The 13,465-nt window shown below is 35.2% G+C and overlaps 1 protein-coding gene across 4 annotated transcripts in view; it reads right to left on the bottom strand.

Annotated features, from left to right (window-relative positions):
- Positions 1-13,465, bottom strand: part of TTBK2 (tau tubulin kinase 2) — a 138,588-nt gene that overhangs the window by 74,450 nt on the left and 50,673 nt on the right. For 2 of the 4 annotated variants that reach the window (XM_060005093.1, XM_060005092.1), the window contains exon 4: positions 12,094-12,195. The exons of the other annotated variants lie outside the window; for them this stretch is intronic. In XM_060005093.1, the coding sequence (XP_059861076.1) occupies positions 12,094-12,195 (102 nt within the window). The remainder of the gene's footprint in view (positions 1-12,093; positions 12,196-13,465) is intronic. 4 annotated transcript variants of the gene reach the window in all.

Raw genomic sequence — 13,465 nt, forward strand, 5'->3', positions numbered from 1 at the left:
GCAAATTTTCTAGGATTCCCTGGTACATCTTCACTGCTTTAGGCAAGAGCTTAATGAGTTCTTATCTCATACATTATAACATAGTACACTACTGATCTTATATTTTAGATATATGCAATTAATGAAACTACTTAATAAAGTTAGTTCAGTAAATATGTATAAATCTTTGGAAGTACGGAGAAACTACAATTTAACTGAAACAGTAACTCTTCACCACCACTTAGAGCAATTCTTAAAATAACTTTTATAATAACTAGTACAAACTGAGGTATCACTCCATGAGTACAGGGACCATGTCTGTCTGTTCTGTTACCTACCCCACAGTACCTGGCAAAGAGTGAAACACCTGACTGATATTTGTGAATGAACAAATTAATAGAAATAACAATAACTAATAAAGCATGCATAATAGGAAGCATACTATGCTAGGCATTATATTAATGCTTTATATGTACTTAATCCTCACAACTTAATAGCATAAGTATTATTATTTTCCCTATTTTTCCAATGTGAAAATGGCGGCTTAGTGAGGTTAAGTACTTTGTTCAAGACCCCACAGCTGGAAAATGATAGAGCAGTTTGATTTTAGAGCCTTTGTTCTTATCCATTACGCCAGAAACAATTGAAACAGATTTTAAAGTCAAGTAACACCTTGTAAATAAATATTAAAAAAGATAAAGACTATGACAAAACACAGACAAGAGGACCTACTATGTGCCAAAAACTAAAGTAGGCACTAGGAATACAAGATAAATTAAGACCCATGCCCTCAAGGAATTCGCAGCCCAGATATTTAAACAAAAAATTGTAATACAGTATGATGAGCTCTACATTATAGACAAATTGCTGTGAACACACAGAATATGTGAAAATTTTGTTTATGAGGCTTTTCATGAGAGTTAAATCACTAAATTTTAAATATATGAGAAGAGTATTCTAAGAAGACACAAAGTGTGAAGGATCCAAGCATATGTGAAAGATAATTAATAGAGTTAACAAGGCTAGAGGGCTGGATAATAGTTAAAACGTAGGCTCAGGTGGGGGGCATGCTGAGGCAAGAAAAGTACACTGAAGTCTTATATGCCACATAAAGGAATTCAGATTTGACTCATTATTAGATAATGGGTGACAGGTGGGGATGGGAGGAGGTAGTTCAAAGGTTTTCAAGCATGAGAGCTACATGATTTGGCCTGTGTTTTGGAAAGGTAATGCTGTTCACCATTAGATGTTGATTTATGTAAGAGATTAAGGCAGGGAGATCAATTAGGAGGTTAAAACGACAGACGAGGTAAAAGATAAGGAAGGTTCAAATTAAAGCACTGGAGTGAGAATTAAGCTTTCAGGTTAAGCTTTAAGAGACAGAAAAGACAGATTATGGAAGAGAAGAAAGTGAAGGAAGACTTTTAGCTTAAGCTAAGTGGACAAGGTAAACTGCATTAATATAAACCAAGACAAAAGTATGAGAGGGGATAGGGCTTCCCTGATGGTGCAGTGGTTGAGAGTCCGCCTGCCGATGCAGGGGACACGGGTTCATGCCCCGGTCCGGGAAGATCCCACATGCCGCGGAGCGGCTGGGCCCGTGAGCCATGGCCACTGAGCCTGCGCGTCCGGAGCCTGTGCTCCGCGACGGGAGAGGCCACAACAGTGAGAGGCCCGCGTACCACAAAAAAAAAAAAAAAAAAAGTATGAGAGAGGATAATGATTTCTGGTTTGGGGATTTTGCACCGATTTATCTATAGGACATGCAAGTTGTGTTAGAAATTTAAGGGTAGAGTTTAACAGAGGTCAACTATATAAAATAATAGATCTGTGTATTGTCAACGGAGTTGACTACCCAAAGAAGATGGATAGTTTGAGAGAACTGGGTCAACGCCAGAACACCAACACGTCAGGGAAGGAAAAAGGAAATGGTGAAGGAGATTGAGAAGGAAATCTATTCAGATTTTCTATTTCTTCATGAGTCAGTTTCAACAGTTTAGGTCTTTCTAGGAATTTGTCCATTTCATGTAAATTATTTTTTTGTCATGTAGTCCATAGCATTCCCTTATTATAATCCATTTTATAATTCTGTAAGGTCAGCAGAAATGTCCCCTCTTCCATTCCTGATTTTAGTAATTTGTCTTCTTTTTTTTCTTGGTCTGTCTAGCTAAAGGTCTGTCAATTTTGTTCATTTTTTTAAAGAACCAATTTTTGGTTTTGTGAATTTTTCCCCATTGTTTTTCTGTTTTCTTCTATTAATTTCCACTGTAATCTTTATTATTTCCTTCCTTCTGCTTGCTTTAGGTTTAATTTGCTCTTCTTTTACTAGTGTCATAAGGTGGTAGGTTAGGTTATTTACTGAAGATCTTTCTGGCCTCACAATGTAGGTGTCTACTGCTATAAATTTCCTTCTAAGTACTGTTAAGCGGTACCCCGTAACTTTTGGTACCTTGTGATGATTAAGTTTTAAATAAGGAATCTGTAGAAAATCACTTTTGAATCTTAGAAGGTAGGGTCATTAATGCCATATATGATGCAGGACAACCTATTATTTTTCTTTGAAGGAGACACAATACTGCTGTAAAGAAAAAATGTTGGCTTTGAGTTAGATTTCAGCTCTGCCACTTAGTAATTATGGGACTTGAACAAGTCTCGGTTTCCTCAGCAGAGCTATTGAAAAAAATTAAATGAGATAATATATTTATAAATCATTTTCTTGATTAACTATTCAGTGTTCATTCCTCCATACTAACAGCACCCAAATTTCCCTTGGGGAACGATCTTCCTCAATTGTATATCCACTATCTCAATGAGTCTGATTCACTCTCCGGCAAGGCTGGGCATTAATTGCTCTAAGCCAATCAGAATAATCTAGAAATTGAGATCACTTTGATGATGGAAAGAAAACTAGATATTCAAGACTTAAGATAATCAATGCATGATATTACTCTAACAAGTATAATTGTTTCAGGGATGTTCTAATCAGAGCAAATCTCAATACCTTCATATAATTATGAGAAGCGATGTTACACTTAAAGAGAAAGAATATAGCCCCCTTCCAGTTGCTATGGGCAATCGTCTCTCAACTGTGAAAGAAACCAACATGAAGATAAAGTTCACAATATGGAGAAGATAATCGCAGGAAAAAAGAGCATCGAATGGACAGCCACATACAAAAGAATGAAAAGTAGACCCTATCTTATACCATATACAAAAATCAACTATCAACAATCCATCAAAATGGATTAAAGACTTGACCATAAGACCTGAAACCATAAAACTCATGGAAGAAAACACAAGGGGTAAGTTCCTTGACATCAGCCTTGGCAATGATTTTTTTGGACTTGACAACAAGGGCAAAGATGACAAATGCAAAAATAAACAAGTGGGATTACACTAAATCAAAAAGTTTCTGCACAGCAAAGGAAACCATCAAAATATAACTAAAGCATATCCCACCTCTGAATCTTTCAGCTTGGTGTGTAGGAAAAGTGCATGTGCTCAAGACTGCTTGAGCTAAATATCAGCTTTTTCACTTGCTAGTTTGTTACTTAACTTCTACAAGCCACATGAAGAGTAAGATAGCACTTACCTAAGAGTTACTGCACAAGTGAAATCAGCTAAAGTATGTCTAATCCTTAATATACTGCCTGGTACCTAATAAATGCTCAATATATGCTCCCTATTACTATCATTAAAGCTTAGTGATTATGAGCACTAATTTTGGGAGGAAACAGACATAAGTTCAAATCTTGGCTCTACTGACCAGGCTCACCTAGCATGTGCCTCTCTTTGGCACCATCCATTCTGTCAAATCTGACTGTACTTCAGTGGACCAGGCCAAACATGTCCCATAATGTCACTACCCACACACTATTCATAGGATATCTCCCCCAAGTAACTGTTTTTATCATTTGCCTGCTCAAGAGACCATAAACAATAATGCCTGAAGAAATAAGATTAAAATGGTGAGCCTGGAATTCAAGATTCATTCTACATTACTTATCAAACCTCATTTCCTTCAGTTTAACAAGAATTATACACTCTGAAGTCTGTTTCTTTTTTATTGTCCCTCACAAATGTTCTACCTTATTTTTTGTTCACATTTATTTCCCTCAACCTTGCCTCCTCAAATCAAATACAGCTCTTAAAAATCTAAATATCCCTGTAGGAGGTAATATTAACGAATTAATACTCAGGATTAGATTTTCAGATATTTAGCAAGTTAGTCACCGAGCCAGGCACTGAGGGGGAAAAAATAAACAAGACAATTAAAATAAGAGTTCCCTAGAGACAAATAAGAGCAGCAGAGTCTGGTGCACAGATGGAACTAGAGAAAGAAGAGAAGTCAGCAAGGCAGCACTGATCACTAGGAATCATAGGTTGTTGACCACAAGAAAACACAGCATGGAAATATATCAACAAACGAATTTTAACTTTCTGTTTATGTGTCTACTCTTAGAAATCTGCTAAAAGACAAAAGGAATCCTGAACATACAAACCAGATCTTTACCAACCACTCAAAATATCACCCATAACCTAAACAATCTTTTTGTTCTTACAATTTCAGATGATCATCTACTATTCTTGCTTTCAAGAGCTTAAAACTATGGCAGGTGGTGGTTTGGTGGTCGACATCCCACTGTTAAATATTAATAAGAGTAAAATGTCATGCAAAAGGCAAGTAATTTTACATAACTTGCTGCTAGAGGAAAGTAAATCAATCAAAATGGGCATCAGTTATTTTTCTTTTTAAATAAAATAAGCCATTTAGTAATAAAGTGAAAACCTGAACTAAAAGTATCCCTAACCTATTAAATGGGGATGTTCTGGAATTCAAAGAACAAATTCCAGGTTAATTACAAATTAGCAAATAAGGGGATTCTGCAAAGCTGGACAATTAGACTACTAAAGATACAACAAAAGTAGCTTCCTTATCTATCTATCATTTACTCCTCCTATTTACCCACTCCTCACCAAAAACAAACAAACCGTATCTACCCTAATAATAACTCATGAAATATCCACACCAATGGGAGATAGAAAAGTATAAGGCTAGGTCCCTTCCTCAAAGAATTTACAATCTTGTTAGAAGCAATAAATGTATTACAAGACCAATATAGGCAGTACAAGATCAAATTACAGCTTATAAAAATGAAGAATAAGCATTACAGAGAAAGCAAGAGATTAGATTAGAATACATCATAGAGCTCGGAGCTTGATTGAGTTAACTTGACAGTGATACCAAAAGAAGGAAGGGTGTCTTCTAAGCTAAATCCCTAGGAAAAATAATTCAGCCAAGGAGCCTAAGGAATAAAGGCTTCTATCAGCATTCATGAGAATGCCCATCTAACAATCCTTGAGGTTCTAAGTAGCTCACCAGGAGCTAAAGGCAGAAGAAAGTTTCCAAACTCTTCAGTCTAGATAACCATTACAGGGAAGTTCATCATTTAAATAAGACTATCCTATCACAATGGCCAATTTAAAACTAGCAGGCTTTTATGATTAGAATGAAAAAAAAAAGAGCATGATTTCCTCACCCTATTTTTAAAATGTACTAAACTATTACAAAAATGTATAAACAAATATATGTTTAAAAAAAGAAAAAATAAAGAATTAGGAGACCACTACAGAGGCCCAATATCTGCATAATAGGTAGGTGTTCCAGAAGAGAAGATAGATAAAATAAACGGGTGGAAACCACCAACAAAATAATTCAAGAAAATTTCCCAAGAAAAACTTTCAGATTGCAAGTTTCAATAAAGGACACAGCCTGGCCTACTAAATGAAAATACACAAATGGCACAACACTGGAGAAAAAGAAAAAAACAAGTTGCCAAAGTAATAAGAATCACAATGGGAATTACCTTTCTCAACCACTACAGTGAGTCTGAAGACAAATTTCTGAAGTAAAATTATTTTCAATCCATAATTCTATATCCAGCCAGTGTTTTTTAACATCAGGGCAGACATGCAAGAGAGGTCTCAAAAATATATCTCCCATGCACCCTTTACTCAAGAAGTTAGTAGAGAGGTGCTTCACTAAAATGAGAATAAACGAAAAAGAGAAAGGGATTCAACAAGGCATACAATACAAAAGAGAAGCAAGGGGAGTCCCCAGGAAGAAACTGCGGGGTGATCCAAGGACAATAGCTGTGAATGTAGAAAATAACCAGGCCTAACTGGAGCAGACTAGGAGGTTCCTGAAGTGATTTCCCTAAGAAGAAGAAATTAAGAATTGTTGTGTTTATCAGTAATTCATTCTTTTTTATTACAGAATAGTATTCCATTGTATGGATATATCACAGCTGATTTAGCCATTCACTCTCTGAAGGACATATTTTTGGTAATTAAGAATAAAGCTGATATAAATATTTATGTATATGTTTCTGTATGAATGTAAGTTTTCATTTCTTTAGGTTAAATGCCTATGAGTGGGACTGCTGGGTCACAGAGTGAATCCATATTGAACATATGGTAAGTATATGTTCAATTGTTTTCCAGAGGAGCTGTATCAATTTGCATCCCCTCCAGCAAGGTATGAGGGTTCCAGTTGCTCTAAGTCCTTGTCAGCACTTGGTATTGTCAAAAGTTTTACACTATTTCAATAGATGTGCAGCAGGAATTCACCATGACTTTAATTTGCATTCCCCTAATGGCTAGTTATGTTAAACATCTTTTGCTGAGCTGATATTCCACTCTATATCCTCTCTGCCAAAGCCCATTAAAGATTTTTAATTAGATTGTTTTCTTACTGTTGAGTTTTCAGAGTTTTTACATATTCTGAATATAAGTCCTTTGAAGGTATGTGATTTGCAAATATTTTCTCCCAGTTTATAATCTGTCTTTTCATTCTCTTAACAGTGTCTTTCACAAGCAAAGCTTTTAATTTGATTCAGTCCAATTCATCGGTTTCTTCTTTTATCAATCATGATTTTGGTATCATGTGAAACGACTTCTTGCTTATACCAGCTCACAAAGATTTTCCATGTTTGCTTCTAGAAGCTGTGTAGCTTTATATTTCACATTTAAATGTGGTACATTTTATTTTATTTATTTATTTTTGAGATATAATAGCTGATATTTATTTAGTGCTCAGGACATGTAACATCTCATTTAATCCTCATGGTGGTTCTGAGGTTGTTAACACAATGTCAAATTCCAGTTCAAAATTCCAGTTCAGAAGCAATAATCAGGACAAATATTGTATTATTATCAGAGACAATTTCAAATGAAAATATAACTTTCACAGATCAATATGCATCAAATAGTACTGAATCAAAATATAAAGTAAAAATTATAAGTACAAGAAGAAATGAGAGGGCTTCCCTGGTGGCACAGTGGTTAAGAATCTGCCTGCCAATGCAGGGGACACGAGTTCGAGCCCTGGTCTGGGAAGATGATGTGCAGTACATTTTAAGTTTATTTTTGTATAATGTGTGTGGTTTAGGTCAAGGTTCACTATTTTTGTATTTGGATGTCCAATTGTTCCAACACCACTTATCAAAAGTGCTATTCTTTTTCCACTTTGCAACTTTGGCCATATTTGTGTGAGTCTATTTCTAGAATCTATTTAATTGATCTATATGTCTCCCTTTGCCAATATCACAGTCTTGATTGTGGTAGCTTTGTATTAAGTTTTAAAATCATGTAGTTTGATTTTTCCAACATTTTTCTTTTTTTAAAATTTATATCTATTTATTTATTTAACATCTTTATTGGAGTATAATTGCTTTACGATGGTGTGTTAGTTTCTGCTTTATAACAAAGTGAATCAGTTATACATATACATATGTTCCCATATCTCTTCCCTCTTGCGTCTCCCTCCCTCCCACCCTCCCCCAACATTTTTCTTTTTCAAAATTGTTTTGGTTGTTTTAGGTCCTTTGCCTTTCTATACAAATTCTAAAATTGGTTTCTCTATAACTACAAACAGTGCTGCTGGGATTTTTGTTGTTGTTGCTGTTGTTATTGCTTTAAATCTATAAATCAACTTGAGGAGAATCAACATCTTAACTATAGTGAATCTTCCAATTCATGAATATATGTCTCTCCATTTATTTAAATTGTCTTACTTTTTTTTAAAATCAGGGTTTTACAGTTTTCAGCATAGAGATCTCATACATATTTTGCTACATTTATACCTAATTCTTTCATTTTGGGAGAGCTACTATAAATGGATTTTTTAAAATTCAGTTTTCAATTGTTTATTGCTAGTATACAGAAATATGATTGCTTTTTGTAGTCTGACGTTGAACCACTTGCTAAACTCATTTATTGTGGAATTTTTTTGTGGATTCCTTGGGATTTTCTACATATACAATCATGCCATCTGCAAACAGAGACAGTTTTATTTCTTCCTTTCCAATCAGTATGCCATTATTTCTTCAAATATTTTTGCCACACCACAACCGTTCTCTTCACATTCTGGGTCTCTGATGACACAAATGTTAGGTCTTATGATAGTCTCAAGGTTTCTGAAGCTGCTTATTTATTTATTTTTAACTTTTTTTCTCTATTCTTCAAATTGGATTTTTACTTATCTATTTTTAAGTTCACTGACTTATTCATCTGTTATATCCTCTCTGCTACCGAGCCCATCCAATGAGTTTTTCACTTCCATTATTGTATTCCTCTGTTCTAAAATTTCCGTTTAGTTCTTCTTTATATCTTCTATTTCTTTGCTGAGACTTTCTATCTTCCCACTCATTCCTGGAATATGGTCATAATAGCTGATTTTAAAAGTCTTTTTGAGATAATTTTAACATCTGTGATCCTGGCACTGGCATCTGTTTTCTGTCTTTTCCCATGTGAGTTCAGATTTCACTGGTTCTTTTTAAGCTGAGTAATTCAAGATTGTATTCTGGACGTTTTGAATATTATCTTATGAGAATCTGAGTCTTATTTAAGTCCCACCAAGAATGTTGGTGTTTTTGTTTTAGCCAGTAATTGACCCAGTTGGGTTCACACTTCAAGTTCTGACCATCCTTCTGCAGGCTGCATTTCCAATTTCAGTTCAGTTTGCAAAGCCTTTGTAGTCATACTGAATGTGTTCCATAATCATTCCACGCAGTGTCCAGTTTGGGGCTTGGGGGTGGTCTATCCCATAATTCAGTCCTCAATGTTTTGTATGCTGTTTAGGATCACACTCATGCACGCACAGCTTGGAAGTCAGCGCAGAAGTCGGTGAGCAACTTTAAGTGATCAGTTTCCCAAGCTCCTCATTCTCCTGCAATCTTTTGGTTTCCTGGGGCTTCGCTTTTTCAGCCTTCCAGCAGAAAGCTGGGGCTTCATTAACCCCATTCTGCCATGTACTTCCTGTAACTGTGCCCACATAAGGGCCAAGCAACAGAAGAGCAGAGGGAGAAGAAAAGCAATGGGATTTGGAAGGTTTCCTTCCCTCTGAGATTTAGGCTCCTGCCTGCCCCACTGACGCCACTGCAGCTACTGCCCAGGATTGCTTGAGGCCTTGGGGGCAAGAGAATGAAGAAAAGGGGGGAAAAAAAGAAAAAAGAGAAAATGTGGGATTGCCACATTTTCTCTGAATATTAGGAGACCCCTTTCCTGATCCTTGAGTCAGAACTAGAGGGCTTCTCGTGGTGCTTTTTCTGTCCACGTTAATAATGCTCACGTCCAAGTTTCAGGATACATTAAGTTCAGGCTGGGGCGTACTGGAAGAAAAAAAAAATGGTAAACTCACCGCCGGTTCAGTAGTACTTTGAATTCTGGTCTTCTTCCCCAATCTGCCTCCTACTATTTATTTTTCAGAGTCCTCAAATAGCCACTCCAAGCATTCTGTCCAGGTCTTATAGCTGCATTCAGTGGGAGAGACAGGGTGAAGTGTGCTTACTCCATCTTATCTGGAACCAGAACCTGGACTACTGCTTTTCATAACAAATTTTGTAGAACTGATTGACTAAACTATTTGTTAAATTTGGTTATAAGAAATTAAAATTTAAAAATAAATAAATCCTGTAATAACCTTATTGAGGAAAAGGGAACAAGCAAGCTAATAGGATCACATTTTTTTAAGCACATATACTTTTGGAAATTAAATGCTTAGGAAAAAAGTGAAGTTCTTAATTGTACTTTGCTTTACTTCTTTAAATCTTATTCTACCTGTGGATTTTTGTAAATGCTGAGACTAAAGTACTTATCCAAAGTATGAGACAGAGGAAGCCAACTGCAGATGAGAAGCTATAAACTGTTTAAGAAATTGAAAACAAGTTCAGGATGACCAACACTCTGAGTGTAAGCCCAACAGTTTCAAGAAATGAGGCTAGAGAAGCAGGCAGGCATCAGTTCAAGGTTTTGTATGCCATGTTAATCTAAGGTGGGTGGATTTACCTGAGTAAAGGAAGACCCTGAAGTGTTTTAGCAATGGTCGGGGGTGACATGATCCTATTGGTATTTTTGAAGGATCACTCCTCTGTAGAACATAAAGGAGCATAGAAAATGAGTCTTACTGTCTGAATCTAAAGGGTCACATCAAGTTGCAGGACAGTATATACTAGTATGATTCCACACATGGTTGGGGGTTATGGGTAGGGAGGGAGATTTTATACACACACATACACACAGGCACACACATAATATTATTATACACATCTTATATAATCACATGATTATATATCCAAATATATCCATAAATCATATGATTATATGAATTTATATCTGATTATGATTCTATATAATTATATATATATATATATATGTATGTATATATGTGGATAAATAGATTAAAATATGTATTGAACGTTTCTGGAAAAAAACACAAGAAACCAGTAAGAGTGGTTAGAGAAGGAGAGTGAAGGGCTAAGAGAAAAAATCTTTTACTTTTCACATTATTCTTCTGTTTGATTTTTAAATTCTTTTACCATGAACATTTACACTCTTAAAAAGGGTTGTAAAAAAAATGGAAGATCTTATGCATAAATTAGATATGAGAGATATAAGATACTAAAGCAGGATATGTATGAATGAGCCTAGCGTTCAGTAACACTGTTTCTAGCATATAGTAAGCACTCAAACACTGTTACAGATCTTCCCACAAATAAGATATTACCAATCATTTATAAAGTAATTTCACAACACAAAACAGCTTTCTAATTACATTACACTACACTATACTGCACTAATTTACCAGGTATTTTCAAGCATTCAGAAATGTGAGGAAAGATAAAGAGTAAGAATGGATTTTAAAGATATTTATTATTATCATTTAATTACTGTAAAAGAAATGCTTTTACAGTAAAAGCATTTACTGTAAAAGAAATGCTTGCATATTTGTCTCAATTTCTTAAGCACTGAAGGGTATAAAGGGAAACAGCAAAAGAGCCTTTCCTGCCCTGGTCCTTCTAATTCCAATAGCCAAATATAACCATTCCAAATGGCCTCTTGAGTTCTATACAATTCCAGACTTTCTTTGCGCATATAAAGCACATATAAATATATATACTTATATACATTATATTCTCTTTCAAGGAAATAAACCTCTGCTCCTTAAAATAATCTAGACCTATTCTATTATGTTGGCTAAAAAGTTCGATCAGGTCTTTCCACGTGAGCTTATGGAAAAACCCAGACAAAATTTCTGGCCAACCCGATATTTCTTACGTGTCATTTTTCTAAACCCAAATAGAGTAATGAATAGACAAATCACTAAACTGGCAGATAAAGTTAAATCTTTCAAGTCAGGAAATGCTAAAATGGATATACTAACAGATAAAGTTCTCAATGATCGCCTAACACCCTTTGATAGAAAAGATAAACCTTAACCAGGGCAAGCAAAAGTTACTTTAAGGGGAAAAAATGCACAGGCTGAAATGAACAAAAGGACAGATGATAGGTTTTTAAAAGGTTAAAATATATAATGAGGGGTAAGGGTTTATCCCAAACCTTTAGGTCCCAGAGTCTGACTATTATGCTCTTCCATAAAAGGAGTCATCAGAGATCTTCTAACACACCCTTTGATTAAACAGAAACTTAACGAGGGCAAGCAAATTTGGAATAACTTTTATAGACATTCTATACTGAACAGACCAGAGGTCTAATCCACAATTTACATATTTCTTATATTCTTATGACTAGGGTAAGAAAGTGGTCACATATTACAGCAGTAGCTGGAGACGTCAAGCAGGGAAGGCAGAAGAGGTGCAGTTGATCTTCTGTAATAGTTTTCCTTCATCTCAACTTTCAGCTTGTGTTCTGCAGTTTCTAGGGCAAAAATAAAATCCAGGACCAATATTTCAGGGTTTAAAAAAAAAGTCTCCAGAAGTCAGAATAAAAATCACAATCTCTTTATGGGCTGTTAGGAAAAAGGTAGTTTTTCCCTGCATTTGTATGGGGCAAGAAAAATTAATTCCTAACTATTTTAACTGAGAACAATAAAATTATTTGGTTATCAAACAGTGGAATTTACCCTCTTATTTCTTAATATTAATAGGATCTTCACTTACTTTTAGAGGATGTAGAGGAGAAAAACTTTTAAATAATTCAACAAGCTTTTAATTAATTACTTTTTCACCCAAGGTAATGAATAAAGAGAAAAACCTCAGTTTTACTCAAGTTGGTGCTTTGAAAGAACACAAGAGATAAGATGAGTTGCTCATTTACAGCATGAAGTAAAGAGCTAAAATGGGACAGACAGGCTGGGCAAGGTTCTAGTCACTCATTGATTTAAGTAGTGATTTTTAAGTACAAAATAATTCATTAGATTGAACACATTATGGAGGGAAGACACATAAGAATTAGTGAGAAACCTGATCTACAGAATATTTTTAAAGAAAAACTATTGATAAGCTTAGGTATATATTTATATTTCAACTGGAAGCAAGTAAACAAAATATAAACTTTTAAAGATCCTAGGAAGACTTCCTTTGAGGAAAAGATATAAGGATAAATTTTAGTCACAATATTCTGAATTCCCAAAATATTACACCACCTATATGCAAAGGTTAAAAAAAACTTCCAAACCAAACAGAAACCATTTTCTGGAACACCCAAGTGACTGGCTTTTGTAACAATGAAGAATTGAACATCTATATAATATGGTTTTGAGAATCTAAGCCATAGTCATCAAAAGGTGACTTTATCAACTAGTATTTATAACACTCTTTAACAAATTATTCCAGAATCTTAACAATTCTTTTTCTTACCAAAAAACTAAATTTTATTAACAAAATGACAAAACAGAAGAGTTAATGTTATCCTATTCTCCACATCTCCATTTACAAATGTATCAGCAAATACAAAGTCACAGTCTGCTATCATTTTAACACTAAGCATAATATGTCAACTTTAAAAGTGCATAATTCCAGGGCTTCCCTTGTGGTGCAGTGATTAAGAATCCCCCTGCCAATGCAAGGGACACAGGTTTCAGCCCTGGTCTGGGCATATGCCACATGCCGCGAAGCAACTAAGCCCATATGCCACAACTACTGAGCCTGCGCTCTAGAATCCGTGAGCCACAACTACTAAAGCCTGT

Source organism: Delphinus delphis, chromosome 2 (genome assembly GCF_949987515.2).
Source record: "Delphinus delphis chromosome 2, mDelDel1.2, whole genome shotgun sequence".
Classification (NCBI taxonomy): Eukaryota; Metazoa; Chordata; class Mammalia; order Artiodactyla; family Delphinidae; genus Delphinus; species Delphinus delphis.